This window comes from Bos indicus x Bos taurus, chromosome 5 (assembly GCF_003369695.1).
Source record: "Bos indicus x Bos taurus breed Angus x Brahman F1 hybrid chromosome 5, Bos_hybrid_MaternalHap_v2.0, whole genome shotgun sequence".
Classification (NCBI taxonomy): Eukaryota; Metazoa; Chordata; class Mammalia; order Artiodactyla; family Bovidae; genus Bos; species Bos indicus x Bos taurus.
Genome location: NC_040080.1, coordinates 80,281,908 through 80,297,593, shown reverse-complemented (window position 1 = coordinate 80,297,593; position 15,686 = coordinate 80,281,908). Strand labels below are relative to the sequence as shown.

Genomic DNA, 15,686 nt, shown 5'->3' with positions numbered 1-15,686 from the left:
TATTGCAGAAGTAAGTTCATTTCTTAAATTTGATCAAGAAGATTAACAGAAAGGAAAAAACTGCTGCTTTTTTTCAGTAGCATTCTCAGTCTCACAGTTAATGTAGTCAGTTAGTGTATGATCTTAAATGAAATACTTCACCTCTTGTTATGTAGAGATGATCCACTGTAACCTTGCTATCTTATTTTATCTCTGGAAATTGAAAGTATCATTACAATTTGTGCTTGAGAGCTATTTTTATTCATTTTATATTCAGTGAAAGAAATCCTATTTCTTATTCTGTAATATGTCATCTTAATCTGTTAGTTTTCAAACATAATTTTACATAAGTATGTTTTAATGAGAGTTTCAGGAAGAAAGCAATGAGAACAAAATTTTAGCAGAGTCTAATATTTGAATTTTTACAGTGTTTACAATATTCAGTGGATATGGCCTGGGGAGTGTTGTAAGCCCTCTTAAAATAAAGTAAACTCTCTAAATGAGACAATATTTAAATTGGCTCAAAGCATTATTATTATCTCCATTTTCAAACATTCCTCACTGATAAGAGAATAAGGACTGCTGCTGCTGCTAAGTCGCTTCAGTTGTGTCCAACTCTATGCGACCCCATAGACGGCAGCCCACCAGGCTCCGCCGTCCATGGGATTGTCCAGGCAAGAACACTGGAGTGGGTTGCCATTTCCTTCTCCAATGGGTGAAAGTGAAAAGTGAAAGTGAAGTCGCTCAGTGTGTCCGACTCTTTGCAACCCCATGGACTGCAGCCTACCAGGCTCCTCCGTCCATGGGATTTTCCAGACGAGAGTACTGGAGTGAGGTGCAATTGCCTTCTCTGGAGAATAAGGACATTTAGGGTTTAAGCTTTGAATACTCTGGTTCGTCAGTTCTTAGTCTCATGGGTAATAGGTAACAGTGCAGCAATATATCATAACTAAAATATAACAAGTTGGTCTTGAGAATGTACAGGAATCCAATTATTAGAAGGAAAATTAAGATCAGGTTATCAGAATTGTTGACTAAGTTTTCCTTGCATGATTTTATTTGCCTAAGAAGAGCCTTTCACATTTATTAATGACAACCACTTCCTTGACCTATGGTGCAACCTCAAGCTCTAGACACTGTGTTTTGCGTAACAATCTGGGCATCTGTTCACACCTACCTTATATCTGCCTGTGTTTGCTGCCATAAGCCAAGGAATGTTTGGGATGTGTGTGTGTGTGTGTGTGTGTGTGTGTGTTAGTCGCTCAGCTGTGTCCGACTGTTTGTGACCCCATGGACTGTAGCCTGCCAGGCTTCTCTGTCCATGGAGTTCTCCAGACAAGAATACTGGAGTGGGTTTCCATTCCCTTCTCCAAGGGGTCTTCTTGATCTGGGTCTCATGCATTGTAGGCAGATTCTTTACCATCTGAGACACAAAGGAAGCCCAGTGTTTGGGGTACTAGAAGCTGAGAGATGAAAGGAAGAGCTTTCCCATACAGGTTTCAGCAGAAACCTGACTCTGATATCTCCTTTCTTTGGGACATCTCGTCTCAGAATGTGAGACAATAAATTTCTGTTGTTCTAAGCCACCCAGTTGGTGGCTTTATTATAGCTATAGCAGTCCTAGGAAACTAATAAGTCCATTACTGCAGTCCATGGGGTTGCAAAGAATCAGACACGACTGAGGGACTGAACAAAAACAACACACATAATAATAAACTGTTGAAGTTTAATGAACTAGCCTTTCTCAAATTTATTTGACAATGAAGTCCTACTAACATCCTTCAGAACAAGTGTTCTTTGAATTAGTGACCTAACACAGTCCATATTTACCCACTTCTGTACTTATTTGTTCTACTTTCTCTAAGAATTATTTCCATTTCTAATAATTGAAATACTTGCAGTTTCCCTTGCCTACTAGCTCCATCATTAAATATTTATTAATTCCTCAATTATTTTAAAAAGCCTATCATATTTTTCTTATGAATTTGTTACCCACTTACTTTTATTATTCCTTATTATATGTAAGGTTCTTGAAATCAAGGAGCATATGTCACTGATCTTTATATAGCCTACACTCACACTATATAGGCTAACTCACAAGGAAGAAACAGAAATAGCTTTGATATGCTTCTTGCTGAGACTTTCCTTTTTATAAATCCCCTATCGATGGAGACTCTGACTCACTCTGGCATGAAACTCTTGCTTTGGCATGGAAGCAATAGCACTGATTACTCAGTGATTCTTTTAATTACTCGTTCTCCTACCACTATGCTGTGGCTTTCAATGATTACCAGTGTTACCATGTTTATTTGTTTACTATGTAGGTCACTGTGTTGTAAGTCGGAGAAGGCAATGGCACCCCACTCCAGTACTCTTGCTTGGAAAATCCCATGGATGGAGGAGCCTGGTGGGCTGCAGTCCTTGGGGTCGCGAAGAGTCGGACACGACTGAGCAACTTCACTTTCACTTTTCACTTTCATGCATTGGAGAAGGAAATGGCAACCCACTCCAGTATTCTTGCCTGGAGAATCCCAGGGATGGGGGAGCCTGGTGGGCTGCCGTCTATGGAGTCGCACAGAGTCGGACACGACTGAAACGACTTAAAGCAGCAGCAGCAGTGCTGTAAGTTATCATTACATTGTTTTTTTAGTGTTCACAAGAATCCTGTGATTTTTACATGTAGGAAACGTAAGTCTCATAGAAATTGAATAATTTGCACAAGATCACATAGTGAATACCTGGTTGAACATGTAAGTCCAGACTGATTTACTCTAGACTATTTTTTCCAGTCTATATTTCTAGCAATAACTATTCAGTGGTTGAAATATAATCTAAACTATCAGGATCACTAATTATATTTAATGAAAGATAAATAATAAATTTTCCATTATCTGGATTTCCAATTAAACTGAATCTTAAGGTTCCAAGCTTATTAACTTTAATTCTTCTTCTTGCAGCAAAGCAGAAGGCTTTCAAAACAAGCTAGAATTTTACAATATTAAAAATATTGCTGCAAAATTAAGTACTATAGGATTATTATAAAACATGAAGGGAAAATACAGGTTGCATTGAATATATTCTATCTGCTACAATCCTCCACTTGGATATTTGCTTGTGGTGTATCTATTCATTTATTTTGGTAATCAAATAAGTTACATGAAGACCTCAGATAAAACATCTACAAAATTCCCAAGTGCTCTAATTGTAACCACTTGCTATAAGTTTAAAAACTTAATAGCTTAATGTAGGGATGAAATATGGTTTATTTGAAGAAATCTACTTAAAAAGTTACCCTTTCATCAACTTACCTCCATGACCATACCTTCTGTGCCATGTAAACTCTAAAAAGAAAAAAAAAGACAAAAATCAGAAAAATATTAATCCCAAAGCTGCTCTTTGTTTTGATTTCAAATGTTACTCAAATAAACGAGATATTAGTTAATGAAATTAGATTATTAGCTCTTCACTATTAAGGCTGAAGTATGACCATGTCTTTGGAAATATTTATTTCTTATCTTTGCATTTTTATAATTACAGCACCAAAAATTTTAAAGAATTGGCATGAATTTTCAGTACTAATAAGAATATCTTTGCTTTATTTTATTCATAAATGTAGACAGCAATAATAACCTTACCACAAATTTTCTTTATTATATTAAATAATATATATGCATATATGCAAATAGTTCTATATGTGTGTGCCCATCAAGTTCATTATTAAAGCAATCAAGGGAGGTTCATAAATGAAAATATAAGATCCATCTATATCTTGAACTTAACAGCAACTCAACAAGTGCTGAATTAAGGTAATTGAGACAGAGGTATTATAAAATATTGTTAGAAAACACACTGCTTCAGATAAAAATACAATGTGCCTTTAGAAATATTTTTTAATCTTTCACACTTATCTTTGAAAAATAGAAATATAGTGTTTGTTTATCCTAAAACTACGGTATACTTAAAACTGCATTGTTATTCTTAAGTCCTTGAATACACTGTAGATTATTTTTGAATTGTTTTCAAAAGATTGACCAGCCAATAATAAAAATTAAATTATATTAACTTGTAAAAAATAGACAGATGTATCAAAAGCTTAAAACCCATTATTTTCTAATATTTTACTATGTTTTACTTTTATGTATACTAATGAGGTTAAGTCGATTTTACCCCTATAGTGAACATACTATATGATGGTGCGCTATTGCATAACTCTTCTCCCACCACCGTACATGGTTTCAAGTTGAAAATGACAACAGTAGGACAATTTACTCTGTAGGAATTGACAAATGCTACAGCAGGGATATTTTTCCCCTCCCAGATATTCAGATTTTAACCATTTACCAGCACATCACTATATAAGATCGATTAACTTATCTTATGAAATTTTAATTGAAACTAAAAAGAAAAAAGAACAAAAGTGTCAGGCTTAATATATATGCATTTACTTGCCTGACCCAGATGGCAAAGGAAAATATTAATTCTGAACTTTATACACTAGACTCAATATAGTGAAAAGAATATTAATTACATTGACATAAATTGTGGAAGTTATATGTTATAGACAGGATATTTCTTACCTGATAGACAAGTTTTAAAAGATATTATTACAAGGAGACTGAACAGTAACCACATTTTCATCTTGTGTTCAGTAGAATTTAGGTTCAAATTTCAAAAAAAATCTTTAACTTTATGGCAGTTGGATAATATTAAACACCTGCATAAAGAGAAGAGAAGAAGGAAGAGGAAAGATAAGAAAAAGGAAAGAAAGGTAATGGAAAATATTCACCATTTGGCATCAACAATATTATCAATTCTATTTTATTTTATATTTCTTATTTGTATAATAAGTTTTAGTTTATTTAAATACATTTGTAAACATCATATTATAATGAAAAGAGTAGATTCGGTATCAGGGCTTCAGCTTCTTCCCAGTACTGACATTGTAAGAAACATGAGCAAGTAACTGAATTGACATTTTTTTAAGTTTTTAATAACTGAGTATAGTAAAATCTTTTTACAAATAGCAGAGTTGTGAACATTTCAATGTCAACTATTTTACCTGAAGATTAAATTGACCTGAAGCACTGGTAGAAAGATTTAGTAAAACATATATTTGTATAAGAATTTCCCTAGTAGCTCAGCAGTAAAAGAATCCCCCTGTAATGCAGGAAACCCGGATTCAAACCCTGGGTAGGGAAGATCCTCTGGCAAAGGAAGTGACAACCCACTCCAGGATTCTTGCCTGGAAAATCCCATGGACAGAGGAGCCTGGCAGGCTACAGTCCACAGGGTCTCAAGAGTTAGACATGACTTAGAAACTAAATCATCACCACAACCATATCTGTATAAGAATTTTATAAATTCATAGACATTGTACAAGAGTTATATCTTAGATTGCCTGTTGGTGGTTTATGGAAAATTTTTGCCAGAAAACCTAAATTTTTAAATGTTAAAGTATATAGATTAATAACTTGTTTATTCCTTTTCCCTGCTTTCACTTTTTTCCTTTATTCATTCAAGAAAATGTAAATAATTGTTCCTTATAAGAGAGAAGCTAGGTTTTGTATGTCAAAATCTTTAAAATTTGGAGAGCTATTTTTAAAGATAAGAAGACAAAATTACTAATATAAACTAAGCTACAGAGACTTCCCTGGTGGTCAGGGAAGTCTAAGAATCCACCTTTCAATTCAGGGGACACAGGTTCAATCCCTGGTCAGGGAACTAAGATCACACATGCCATGGAGAAAATAAGCCCATGTGTCATAACTACTGAGTCCACTCACTACAACTAGAGAGTCCATGAGCTGCAATGAAAGATCCTGCACTACACATGGAAGATCCCACATGTAGCAACTAAGATGCAACACAGCCAAATTAAAAAAATACTAATAAATAAATAAATAAATAAACTACGCTACAAAACTATGCATCAGTCTAAGTAAAATATCTTGCTTTTATAAAATTCTGTAAAAACTTCTGACCACATGATTATTTTGGTTTCAAGGCATTGAAATAGCTTCATTTTAGTGAGGGGCTCTTTGACTTAAGCCTCATCATCATCTTTGTAGATCCATCTGTGACCAAGCATGCAGATAAAAGAATCAAAAAGAAAGCATAGTCTGCTTGCCCTTAAAAAGTTCACAGATCAACAGGAACGCTTATGTGTACACAGGTCAGTGCAATGACAGACTTGTTTGGATCTACATAGTATTAAACTTGAAAGCATGTTTTTTTTAATATAAATTTATTTATTTTAATTGGAGGCTAATTACTTTACAATATTGTATTGGTTTTGCCATACATCAACATGAATCCACCACGGGTGTACACGTGTTCCCATCCTGAACCCTCCTCCCACCTCCCTCCCCATACCATCCCTCTGGGTCATCCCAGTGCACCAGCCCCAAGCATCCTGTATCCTGCATCAAACCTGGACTGGTGATTCATTTCATATATGATATTATACATGTTTCAATGCCATTCTCCCAAATCATCCCCTACCTCCCTCTCCCAGAGTCCAAAAGACTGTTCTATACATCTGTGTCTCTTTTGCTGTCTCACATACAGGGTTATCGTTGCCATCTTTCTAAATTCCATGTATATGCATTAGTATACTGTATTGGTGTTTTTCTTTCTGGCTTACTTCACTCTGTATAATAGGCTCCAGTTTCATCCACCTCATTAGAACTGATTCAAATGTATTCTTTTTAATGGCTGAGTAATACTCCATTGTGTATATGTACCACAGCTTTCTTATCCATTCATCTGCAGATGGACATCTAGGTTGCTTCCATGTCCTGGCTATTATAAACAGTGCTGTGATGAACATTGGGGTACACGTGTCTCTTTCAATTCTGGCATGTCAATCATTTATTAAAAACACTGCAAAATATGTCTCAGATGGACCTGGTGGTGGCACTATAACAAATTTTCAAATATTCCAGGGCATTACAAAGAGACTTGACTTCTTCAATGAGACACAATAGGCTCTTCAATTTGAAAACACATGAAATCATATTTTCAAAGATTATGTAGAAATAGAATATAAGAATCTCATGACATAGAAATGAATGTAAAATATAAATTAGAGCATGAAAGCAATTCTGAAAATACCTAATGTTATTATTATCAATATATAAATATATTTAAATGCTATCTAAAGCAGCCAAAATAAAATGGTACTGATTTCTTGCATCATAATGACATGTAGAGTACTACTTATTTTTTTAAATGTGATGGACTTTAAGACCATATTTACCCCCCTTTAATTTGCCAGAATTCCAGCATTTTCCAAGACTGGTAAAAATATTTAGTGTTACTACATGGATCAGGAAAAATATTTTTCCCTTTTTGTGTATAGGTTATTTTTCAGTGAAAAATCATTTATTTCTTGAAAAAAAATGAGTTGAATTTTTAGATCAAACATAGTAAATATGGGTCAGTGGAGCAACAGGAAAATTTTTAGATATCTTTGCAAAAGGAAAAATATTCAGCAGATAATTTTTAAATGTCAAGATTGATTATTACCAATTTATTTCTCTTGGACATTGGTAAGAAGAAGAAAACTACACAAATGTATAGATTGTATTAAGTCTAGACTTTTAAATTTAAATTTTATTTCTTTTACTAAACAGAACTGATTAGAAAGGAAAAGAAACAGTAAATAAAGGTGAAGAATAAAGATAAATTCCTTCAGGAGGCAGGGGAATCCATTAAATGATCTATAGAAGAATTCATTTTTTTATTTTGTTATCATTAATATTCAAATATAAACCTAAATTAAAAAGTTTGAAACCTATACACGTTATTTATAGCTCCTAAAGTTTGTCTCCAAAAATGTACATTTCAGCATTTTCTTGGCCCATTGGTTTGTAATTCTTTTCATTGAGTTATACACGCTAATTAAGATGAGTTCCTTTAATGAGGAGGAGGGGAGAAAGGCAAACATAAACTATGCCAAAACTGTTGTGTCGATCAAACAGTTCTTTTTGTAAAGATCAACTTAGATAATATATTTGCAAACATTTTGCAAATTACAAAACATGTGCAGTTTAATGTGTCAGTGATTACTGGATTTTAAATAGTTCAAATTTATCAATTAATAAACCTAAATTAATAATAAATAATTCTAAATAATAACTTTACATAACTAGATAGCATATTCAAAAGCAGAGACATTACTTTGCCAACAAAGGTCCGTCTAGTCAAGGCTATGGTTTTTCCTGTGGTCATGTATGGATGTGAGAGTTGGACTATGAAGAAGGCCGAGCGCCGAAGAATTGATGCTTTTGAACTGTGGTGTTGGAGAAGACTCTTGAGAATCCCTTGGACTGCAAGGAGATCCAACCAGTCCATTCTGAAGGAGATCAGCCCTGGGATTTCTTTGGAAGGAATGATGCTAAAGCTGAAACTCCAGTACTTTGGCCACCTCATGTGAAGAGTTGACTCATTGGAAAAGACTCTGGTGCTGGGAGGGATTGGGGGCAGGAGGAGAAGGGGACGACAGAGGATGAGATGGCTGGAAGGCATCACTGACTCGATGGACGTGAGTCTGAGTGAACTCTGGGTGTTGGTGATGGACAGGGAGGCCTGGCGTGCTGCGATTCATGGGGTCGCAAAGAGTTGGACACGACTGAGCGACTGATCTGATCTGATCTGATCTGAACATTCATCTTAAGAGCAAGGGATGCTGCTGCATCTTTTTTTATTGACTATAGAGGAAGTAGTACTGACCAGAGAGAAAAAGAATCAGGTAAAATTAAAGAACAATTACTTTGAAGAGTATCCTTCAGATTATTAATTTTGACAAATTATGCGAGTGAGATCTTGGTCTGTTTACCTTATTAACTATATAGAGAATCTGGGAAAGAATGAGGGCAGGTCTAAAGGAAGAGTAGCTATGAGTGAGCGATTTCAAGAAACTAAAAATAAGATACAGAGGACTTTTCTAGGTCAAGGATATTATCTTATATTTCCTTCTTAGACAACACCCACAGTATATGGGAACCTGAGGTAAGGCATAGTCAAAGGAAATCCAGGAAAGTCAGCCAGATCTTGTCTGAAACTTGGCTCAACCACTCTTTAGCTTGCAACTTAGGGAAAATTACTCAAGTTCTGACTCATGTACAAAGTATGAAAAAAATGCGTGTTTCATAGAACACTTGCAAGTGTCATACAAGATTATACATGTGAAATGCTTACTGTGAAAGTAGTAAATAGATATTAACTATCATTCTGCTAAGCGTTAGGGCCCATCAGGCTACAAGAGACAATGACACGTTACTTGTTTATTGTGTCTCTAATGCCTGGCACTGAGTAGTCATTTGATATTATATTTATTGAAGAAATGAATGGACCATTCCATAACTGTATTTCAAAACACTTGCCACAAACAAATTAAAATTTAACTTTAGTTCCTTCAAGTAAGCATAAAATACAATAGGTAATAAAAAGTATTTCTTACTGGGGCTCTGGTCTCAGTTATGGGACCTTTGGAGAAGGCAATGGCACCCCACTCCAGCACTCTTGCCTGGAAAATCCCATGGACGGAGAAGCCTTGTAGGCTACAGTCCATGGGTCGCTAGAGTCGGACACGACTGAGCGACTTCACTTTCCCTTTTCACTTTCATGCATTGGAGAAGGAAATGGCAACCCACTCCAGTGTTCTTGCCTGGAGAATCCCAGGGACGGGAAGCCTGGTGGGCTGCCGTCTATGGGGTCGCACTGAGTCGGACACGACTGAAGTGACTTAGCAGTAGCAGCAGCATATACACCTTAGAAGAGGATAGTCTAAGCAGCAATATTTTAAAGCATTTTTAATGTGTATTTTATTGAGTGTTTTTGAAAGACTTCCAATTTCAATATTTTCATTCTCATCAGAAGGAGACATTTTTCATTATCCTGAGGCAAACTATCTTTTCCTTCACTCCAAATATTGCCTATTTCAATAGGACAGTGAGTGATTATCCTGGCAGCATGTATTTCATTTTATTTAATGGATTTCTTTCTGTTTCAGTATAAAAGCATCTCTCACATCATTTTCTGCTACTGATTTGTTCTGTTGTGTCACCAGTTATCCCATCACTTGTGACTCCTGATCCCATCCTCTCAGAGTGCAGCAGAGGAGAGGGGGGCAAGGTTGAGCCCACACACGCTAGTGCAGAAGAAACAGCTCTTCTTAATTCTCTCTGAAGGACCTACCACTCAGTAATCCACAGCCAGCTCCCAGCCCCCATATTCCTGAAAGTGTGGTAGCAAGTGAAGTGGCATAAGAAGAAAACAACTCAAAGATGTGCCAATAAAAGAAGCAGACCTTTTCTTCTCAATATCCAAAAGAACAGAATGACCAGAACCTGGGGATGCATTCCTGCCCACATGCCATGCTGTGCTAGGAAACAGCTCCCTGGTTTCTCCTACTCTCCCCTAGGTCTTTTCACCAGGTACTGCAGATGGCTCATATCACAACTTAACCACAGCTCTATAGGTGTCTAGTGACTGGTGTTTCCCTAACATGTATTGGTGCTATAGTATTCTCCAAACAATTCAACATCCTTTACTAAGACACTTACTTATGTATTTAAACAACTACAACAACAAAAATATAATAAGGCAACACAAGGTGACAGCCTCTGTCTCCTTCCTTCATGCTCTCGTCTGTGCTGCCATGCTTTGCTTTTCCCCGCTCTCTCTCTTTATTTAGATGATGCTATGGTTCTCCTTTGGGAAATCTGGTCCATATCTATGTATGCATTTTTCTGCTAGACAGACATCATCTAGTTCTTGTCTAGTTTTGTTCTGTCATGAGGTATTTCATATAAATTATTTTAAAAATCTTCAACTATACATTAGCAAACATTTAGCCACTAACAATTATTCACAAAGTATTTAGTATTGGTATATAATTAGAGTTTCCTCCAACAATACCAATAAATCTAATATTTCATTGAACTGATGCTTATACAAGCATTTACATTGAAAGAGAACAAAATTTAGAAATATGGATAAAACATTAATATGTATTAGCAAGTGGTGGCATCTCTTTTAGAAAGAAAAAAGATTTGGCAGGATTTCAGGAATCTATTCTGATTAATCCTCAACACAGCTCATACAAGGTCATGTTAAAAATATTTAACCTAAAATTTTACTTACGATACTGACCACTCTGCTCTGGTTCTAAGGAATATTTGCCATGAATTTCAGTTTCCAGAAAATAGAGGAAACTTGTTTGTGCTGAGCTCAGATTATCCTAGGTGAAAAGACATCAACATTTCTTACTCTACATTTTAAAATCAGGGAATATTTTGTCCTCAGACTCAATATGAAAATCTGCCTCTGCTGCACCCATTACTTAATCTTCCTGAGGTGTCAGTTACCCAGTCTGTAGAATGCAAATTCAAGTTCATTCTTCAGAAGATTATTGTGAGGACTAGATTATGCATGGGGCTTCCCAGGTGGTACAGTGGTAAACAATCCACCTACCAATGCTGCAGACTCAAAAGACATGGGTTCAATCCCTGGGTCAGAAAGATTCCCTAGAGAAGGAAATGGCAACCCACTTCAGTATTCTTGCCTGGAAAATTCCATGGACAGAGAACCCTGGTAGGCTACAGTCCGTGGGGTCACAAAGAGTCATACATGACTGGGTACACACACACAAATTATGCATGCATATAGATACACATCTGTGTGTGTAAGTAAAAGCCTTTTGACATGGTTACATTGTTCAGTCACTCAGTCCTGTGATATGTGTACATAATAGAAGTCAAATAGAATAGACTGAAGTCTTATTTCACTGAAGTGAAATCAACTAAAAATCTGAAGAAATAAAGTCAGTATTTTTTTGTTGTTTTGTTTTTTGGCTGTGTGGGATGTGGGATTTCATAGTTTCCTGACCAGGGGTGGAATCCACGCCTGCTGCAGTGGAAGTGTGGAGTCTTAACCACTGGGCCACCAGGGAAGACTCAAATTAGATTTGAATTTAAAATATGTGAATGTTTTAGAAAAGGGATATTATATATTTTAAAAGTCAAACTGTACAAAAAAGATCTTCACAACCCAGATAATCATGATGGTGTGATCACTGACCTAGAGCCAGACATCCTGGAATGTGAAGTCAAGTGGGCCTTAGAAAGCATTACTACGAGCAAAGCTAGTGGAGGTGATGGAATTCCAGTTGAGCTATTCCAAATCCTGAAAGATGATGCTGTGAAAGTGCTGCACTCAATATGCCAGCAAATTTGGAAAACTCAGCAGTGGCCACAGGACTGGAAAAGGTCAGTTTTCATTCCAATCCCAAAGAAAGGCAATGCCAAAGAATGCTCAAATTACCGCACAATTGCACTCATCTCACACGCTAGTAAAGTCATACTCAAAAGTCTCCAAGCCAGGCTTCAGCAATATGGGAACCGTGAACTTCCTGATGTTCAAGCTGGTTTTAGAAAAGGCAGAGGAACCAGAGATCAAATTGCCAACATCCACTGGATCATGGAAAAAGCAAGAGAGTTCCAGAAAAACATCTATTTCTGCTTTATTGACTAAGCCAAAGCCTTTGACTGTGTGGATCACAATAAACTGTGGAAAATTCTGAAAGAGATGGGAATACCAGACCACCTGATCTGCCTCTTGAGAAATTTGTATGCAGGTCAGGAAGCAACAGTTAGAACTGACATGGAACAACAGACTGGTTCCAAATAGGAAAAGGAGTATGTCAAGGCTGTATATTTATAATAGCTAAGATGTAGAGGCAACCTAAGTGTTCATCAATAGAGGAATGGATAAAGAAGAAATGGTGTGTGTGTGTATAACTCGGCCATTAAAAAATAAAATTTTACCATTTAGAAAAACACTGATGGACCTGGAGGGTACTATAGTTAGTGAAATAAATCAGAGAGAGAAACATGTATTAAATGTTATCACTTAACATGGAATCTAAAAGATAAACAAATGAATATAACAGAACAGAAACAGACTCACAGATATAGAGAACAAGCCAGCAGTTGTCACTGGGGATAAGCACTGCTGCTGCTGCTGCTAAGTCACTTCAGTCGTGTCCGACTCTGTGCGACCCCATAGATGGCAACCCACCAGGCTCCCCCGTCCCGGGATTCTCCAGGCAAGAACACTGGAGTGGGTTGCCATTGCCTTCTCCAATGCATGAATGTGAAAAGTGAAAGTGAAGTTGCTCAGGTGTGTCTGACTTTTCCTGACCCCATGGACTGCAGCCTACCAGGCTCCTCCGTCCATGAGATTTTCCAGGCAAGAGTATTGGAGTGGGGTGCCATTGCCTTCTCCTTACTCTTATATAAAATGTTTATAAATAAACTCAAGATCCTTAAAACAACAAATATTTAAAAAAAGATACAAGGATACAAGCATTGTACTACACAGGAATGGGCTACAGTCCATGGTGTCACAATGAGTCAGACACAACTGCTTACACACACACACACACACACACACACACACGCACTACACAGGGAATATAGCCAAAACTTTGTAATAACTTTAAATGGATCATAACCTATAAAAATATTGAATCACTATATTGTATACCTGAAACTGGTATTTTAAATCAATGATACTAATATTAAAAGAATCCATTTATTATTCAACTCCATAACTTATTCTACTTTGAATCCTCAGAATCTAGTGCTGGGTATAGCAAAGAATTGCTCTTCAAAATATCAAATGGATGCTAAATGAAACATAAAGCATAGCAGGTGAATTTTAGTAAGAATTAGAAACGATAATGGGGAGTTGCCCTAATAATCTTTGTGTTGTCAGTGGTTTACATTATGGTTCAGGTTGGAAAGAACTGAATGGAGTCAGGTGGATTAATAACAAAACTGAAAGCAACATGGTAACTTCAGACACATGGGAACAATTAAGTAGCAATAGGTAACTCAGACGGTAAAGCGTCTGCCTACAACGCGGGAGACTCGGGTTCGATCCCTGGGTTGGGAAGATCCCCTGGAGAAGGAAATGTCAACCCAATCCAGTACTCTTGCCTGGAGAATCCCATGGACCGAGGAGCCTGGTAGGCTATAGTCCATGGGGTCGCAAAGAGGTGTACACGACTGAACAACTTCAGTTCACTTCACTTCATTTCACGTCAATATGTATATGGGGGCTTTCCTAGTGGCTGCTCAGACAGTAAAGAATCCGCCTGCAATGCAGATGCAGAATCCCATGGAGAATCCCATGGACCCAGGAGCCTGGTGGGCTGCAGTCCACAGGGTCGCAAAGAGTCGGACACGACTGAGTGACTTTACTTTTCACTTTATATTATCTCATCAGTTCAGTTCAGTTCAGTCACTCAGTCGTGTCCAACTCTTTGCGACCCCATGAATCGCAGCACGCCAGGCCTCTCTGTCCATCACCAACTCGCGGAGTTTACTCAAACTCATGTCCACAGACTTGGTGATGCTATTCAGCCATCTCAGCCTCTGTTGTCCCCTTCTCCTCCTGCCCCCAATCCCTCCCAGCATCAGGGTCTTTTCCAATGAGTCAACACTTTGCATGACGTAGCCAAAGTATTGGAGTTTCAGCTTTAGCATCAGTCCTTACAGGGAACACCCAGGACTGATCTCCTTTAGAATGGACTGGTTGAATCTCCTTGCAGTCCAAGGGACTCTCAAGAGTCCTCTCCAACACCACAGTTCAAAAGCATCAATTCTTCAGCACTCAGCTTTCTTCACAGACCAACTCTCACATCCATACATGACCACTGGAAAAACCATAGCCTTGACTAGACGGACCTTTGTTGGCAAAGTAATGTCTCTGCTTTTCAATATGCTATCTAGGTTGGTCATAACTTTCCTTCCAAGGAGTAAGCGTCTTTTAATGTCATGGCTGCAATCACCATCTGCAGTGATTTTGGAGCACCCCAAAATAAATTCTAACACTGTCTCCACTGTTTCCCCATCTATTTCCCATGAAGTGATGGGACCAGATGCCATGATCTTCGTTTTCTGAATATTGAGCTTTAAGCCAACTTTTTCACTCTCCTCTTTCACTTTCATCAAGAGGCTTTTTAGTTCCTCTTCACTTTCTGCCCTATCTTGCCAAATTTCTGTGAGATTTTGAGAGACAGACCGACTTCTGAGGATCACCCAAAGACACACAACTAAAAACAGAGCTAAATTTGAATTCTGTTCCAGGCAGACCTAAATCCTTTACTTTCTACCATTTAACTTTTTAAGGAGATATTTAGCTGTTCTTGCTCTAAATCATAAATGATATTTTGTACATTCAATGGTTAACATATTTTTCAAAATACTGTCAGTGTTTTACAAAGTATGGTCTAGGAGCCACATACATTAACAGTACTTGGTGTGCTTGTTAATAAAATAGATTTCTGACAATTCTCAAGAATAATTAGAGTCTCTGAGGGAACAGTTCAGGTATTTGCATTTTAACCAAGCTTCTCAGGTAATTTGTAGGCATACTAAAGTTCAAGAACTATTGTAGTAAATGAATTAAGTGAAGGTTTGGATATTTCTACCAGTCAGCTGCTGCTGCTGCTGCTAAGTTGCTTCAGTCGTGTCCGACTCTGTGGGACCCCATAGACAGAAGCCCACTAGGCTCTTCTGTCCCTGGGATTCTCCAGGCAAAATACTGGAGTGGGTTGCCATTTCCTTCTCCAATGCATAAAAGTGAAAAGTGAAAGTGAAGTCACTCAATCCTGCCCAACTCTTAGCGACCCCATG

At 37.3% G+C, this 15,686-nt stretch overlaps 1 protein-coding gene across 4 annotated transcripts in view; it reads right to left on the bottom strand.

Annotated features, from left to right (window-relative positions):
• The window catches only part of CNTN1 (contactin 1), a 405,010-nt gene that overhangs the window by 185,251 nt on the left and 204,073 nt on the right, over window positions 1-15,686 (bottom strand). For all 4 annotated transcript variants that reach the window (XM_027542588.1, XM_027542590.1, XM_027542589.1 and 1 more), the window contains 2 exons: window positions 4,557-4,693; window positions 3,288-3,320 (listed from right to left, as the gene is read on the bottom strand). In XM_027542588.1, coding sequence (XP_027398389.1) covers window positions 3,288-3,320; window positions 4,557-4,617 — 94 coding nt within the window. In that variant the 5' untranslated portion in view covers window positions 4,618-4,693. The remainder of the gene's footprint in view (window positions 1-3,287; window positions 3,321-4,556; window positions 4,694-15,686) is intronic.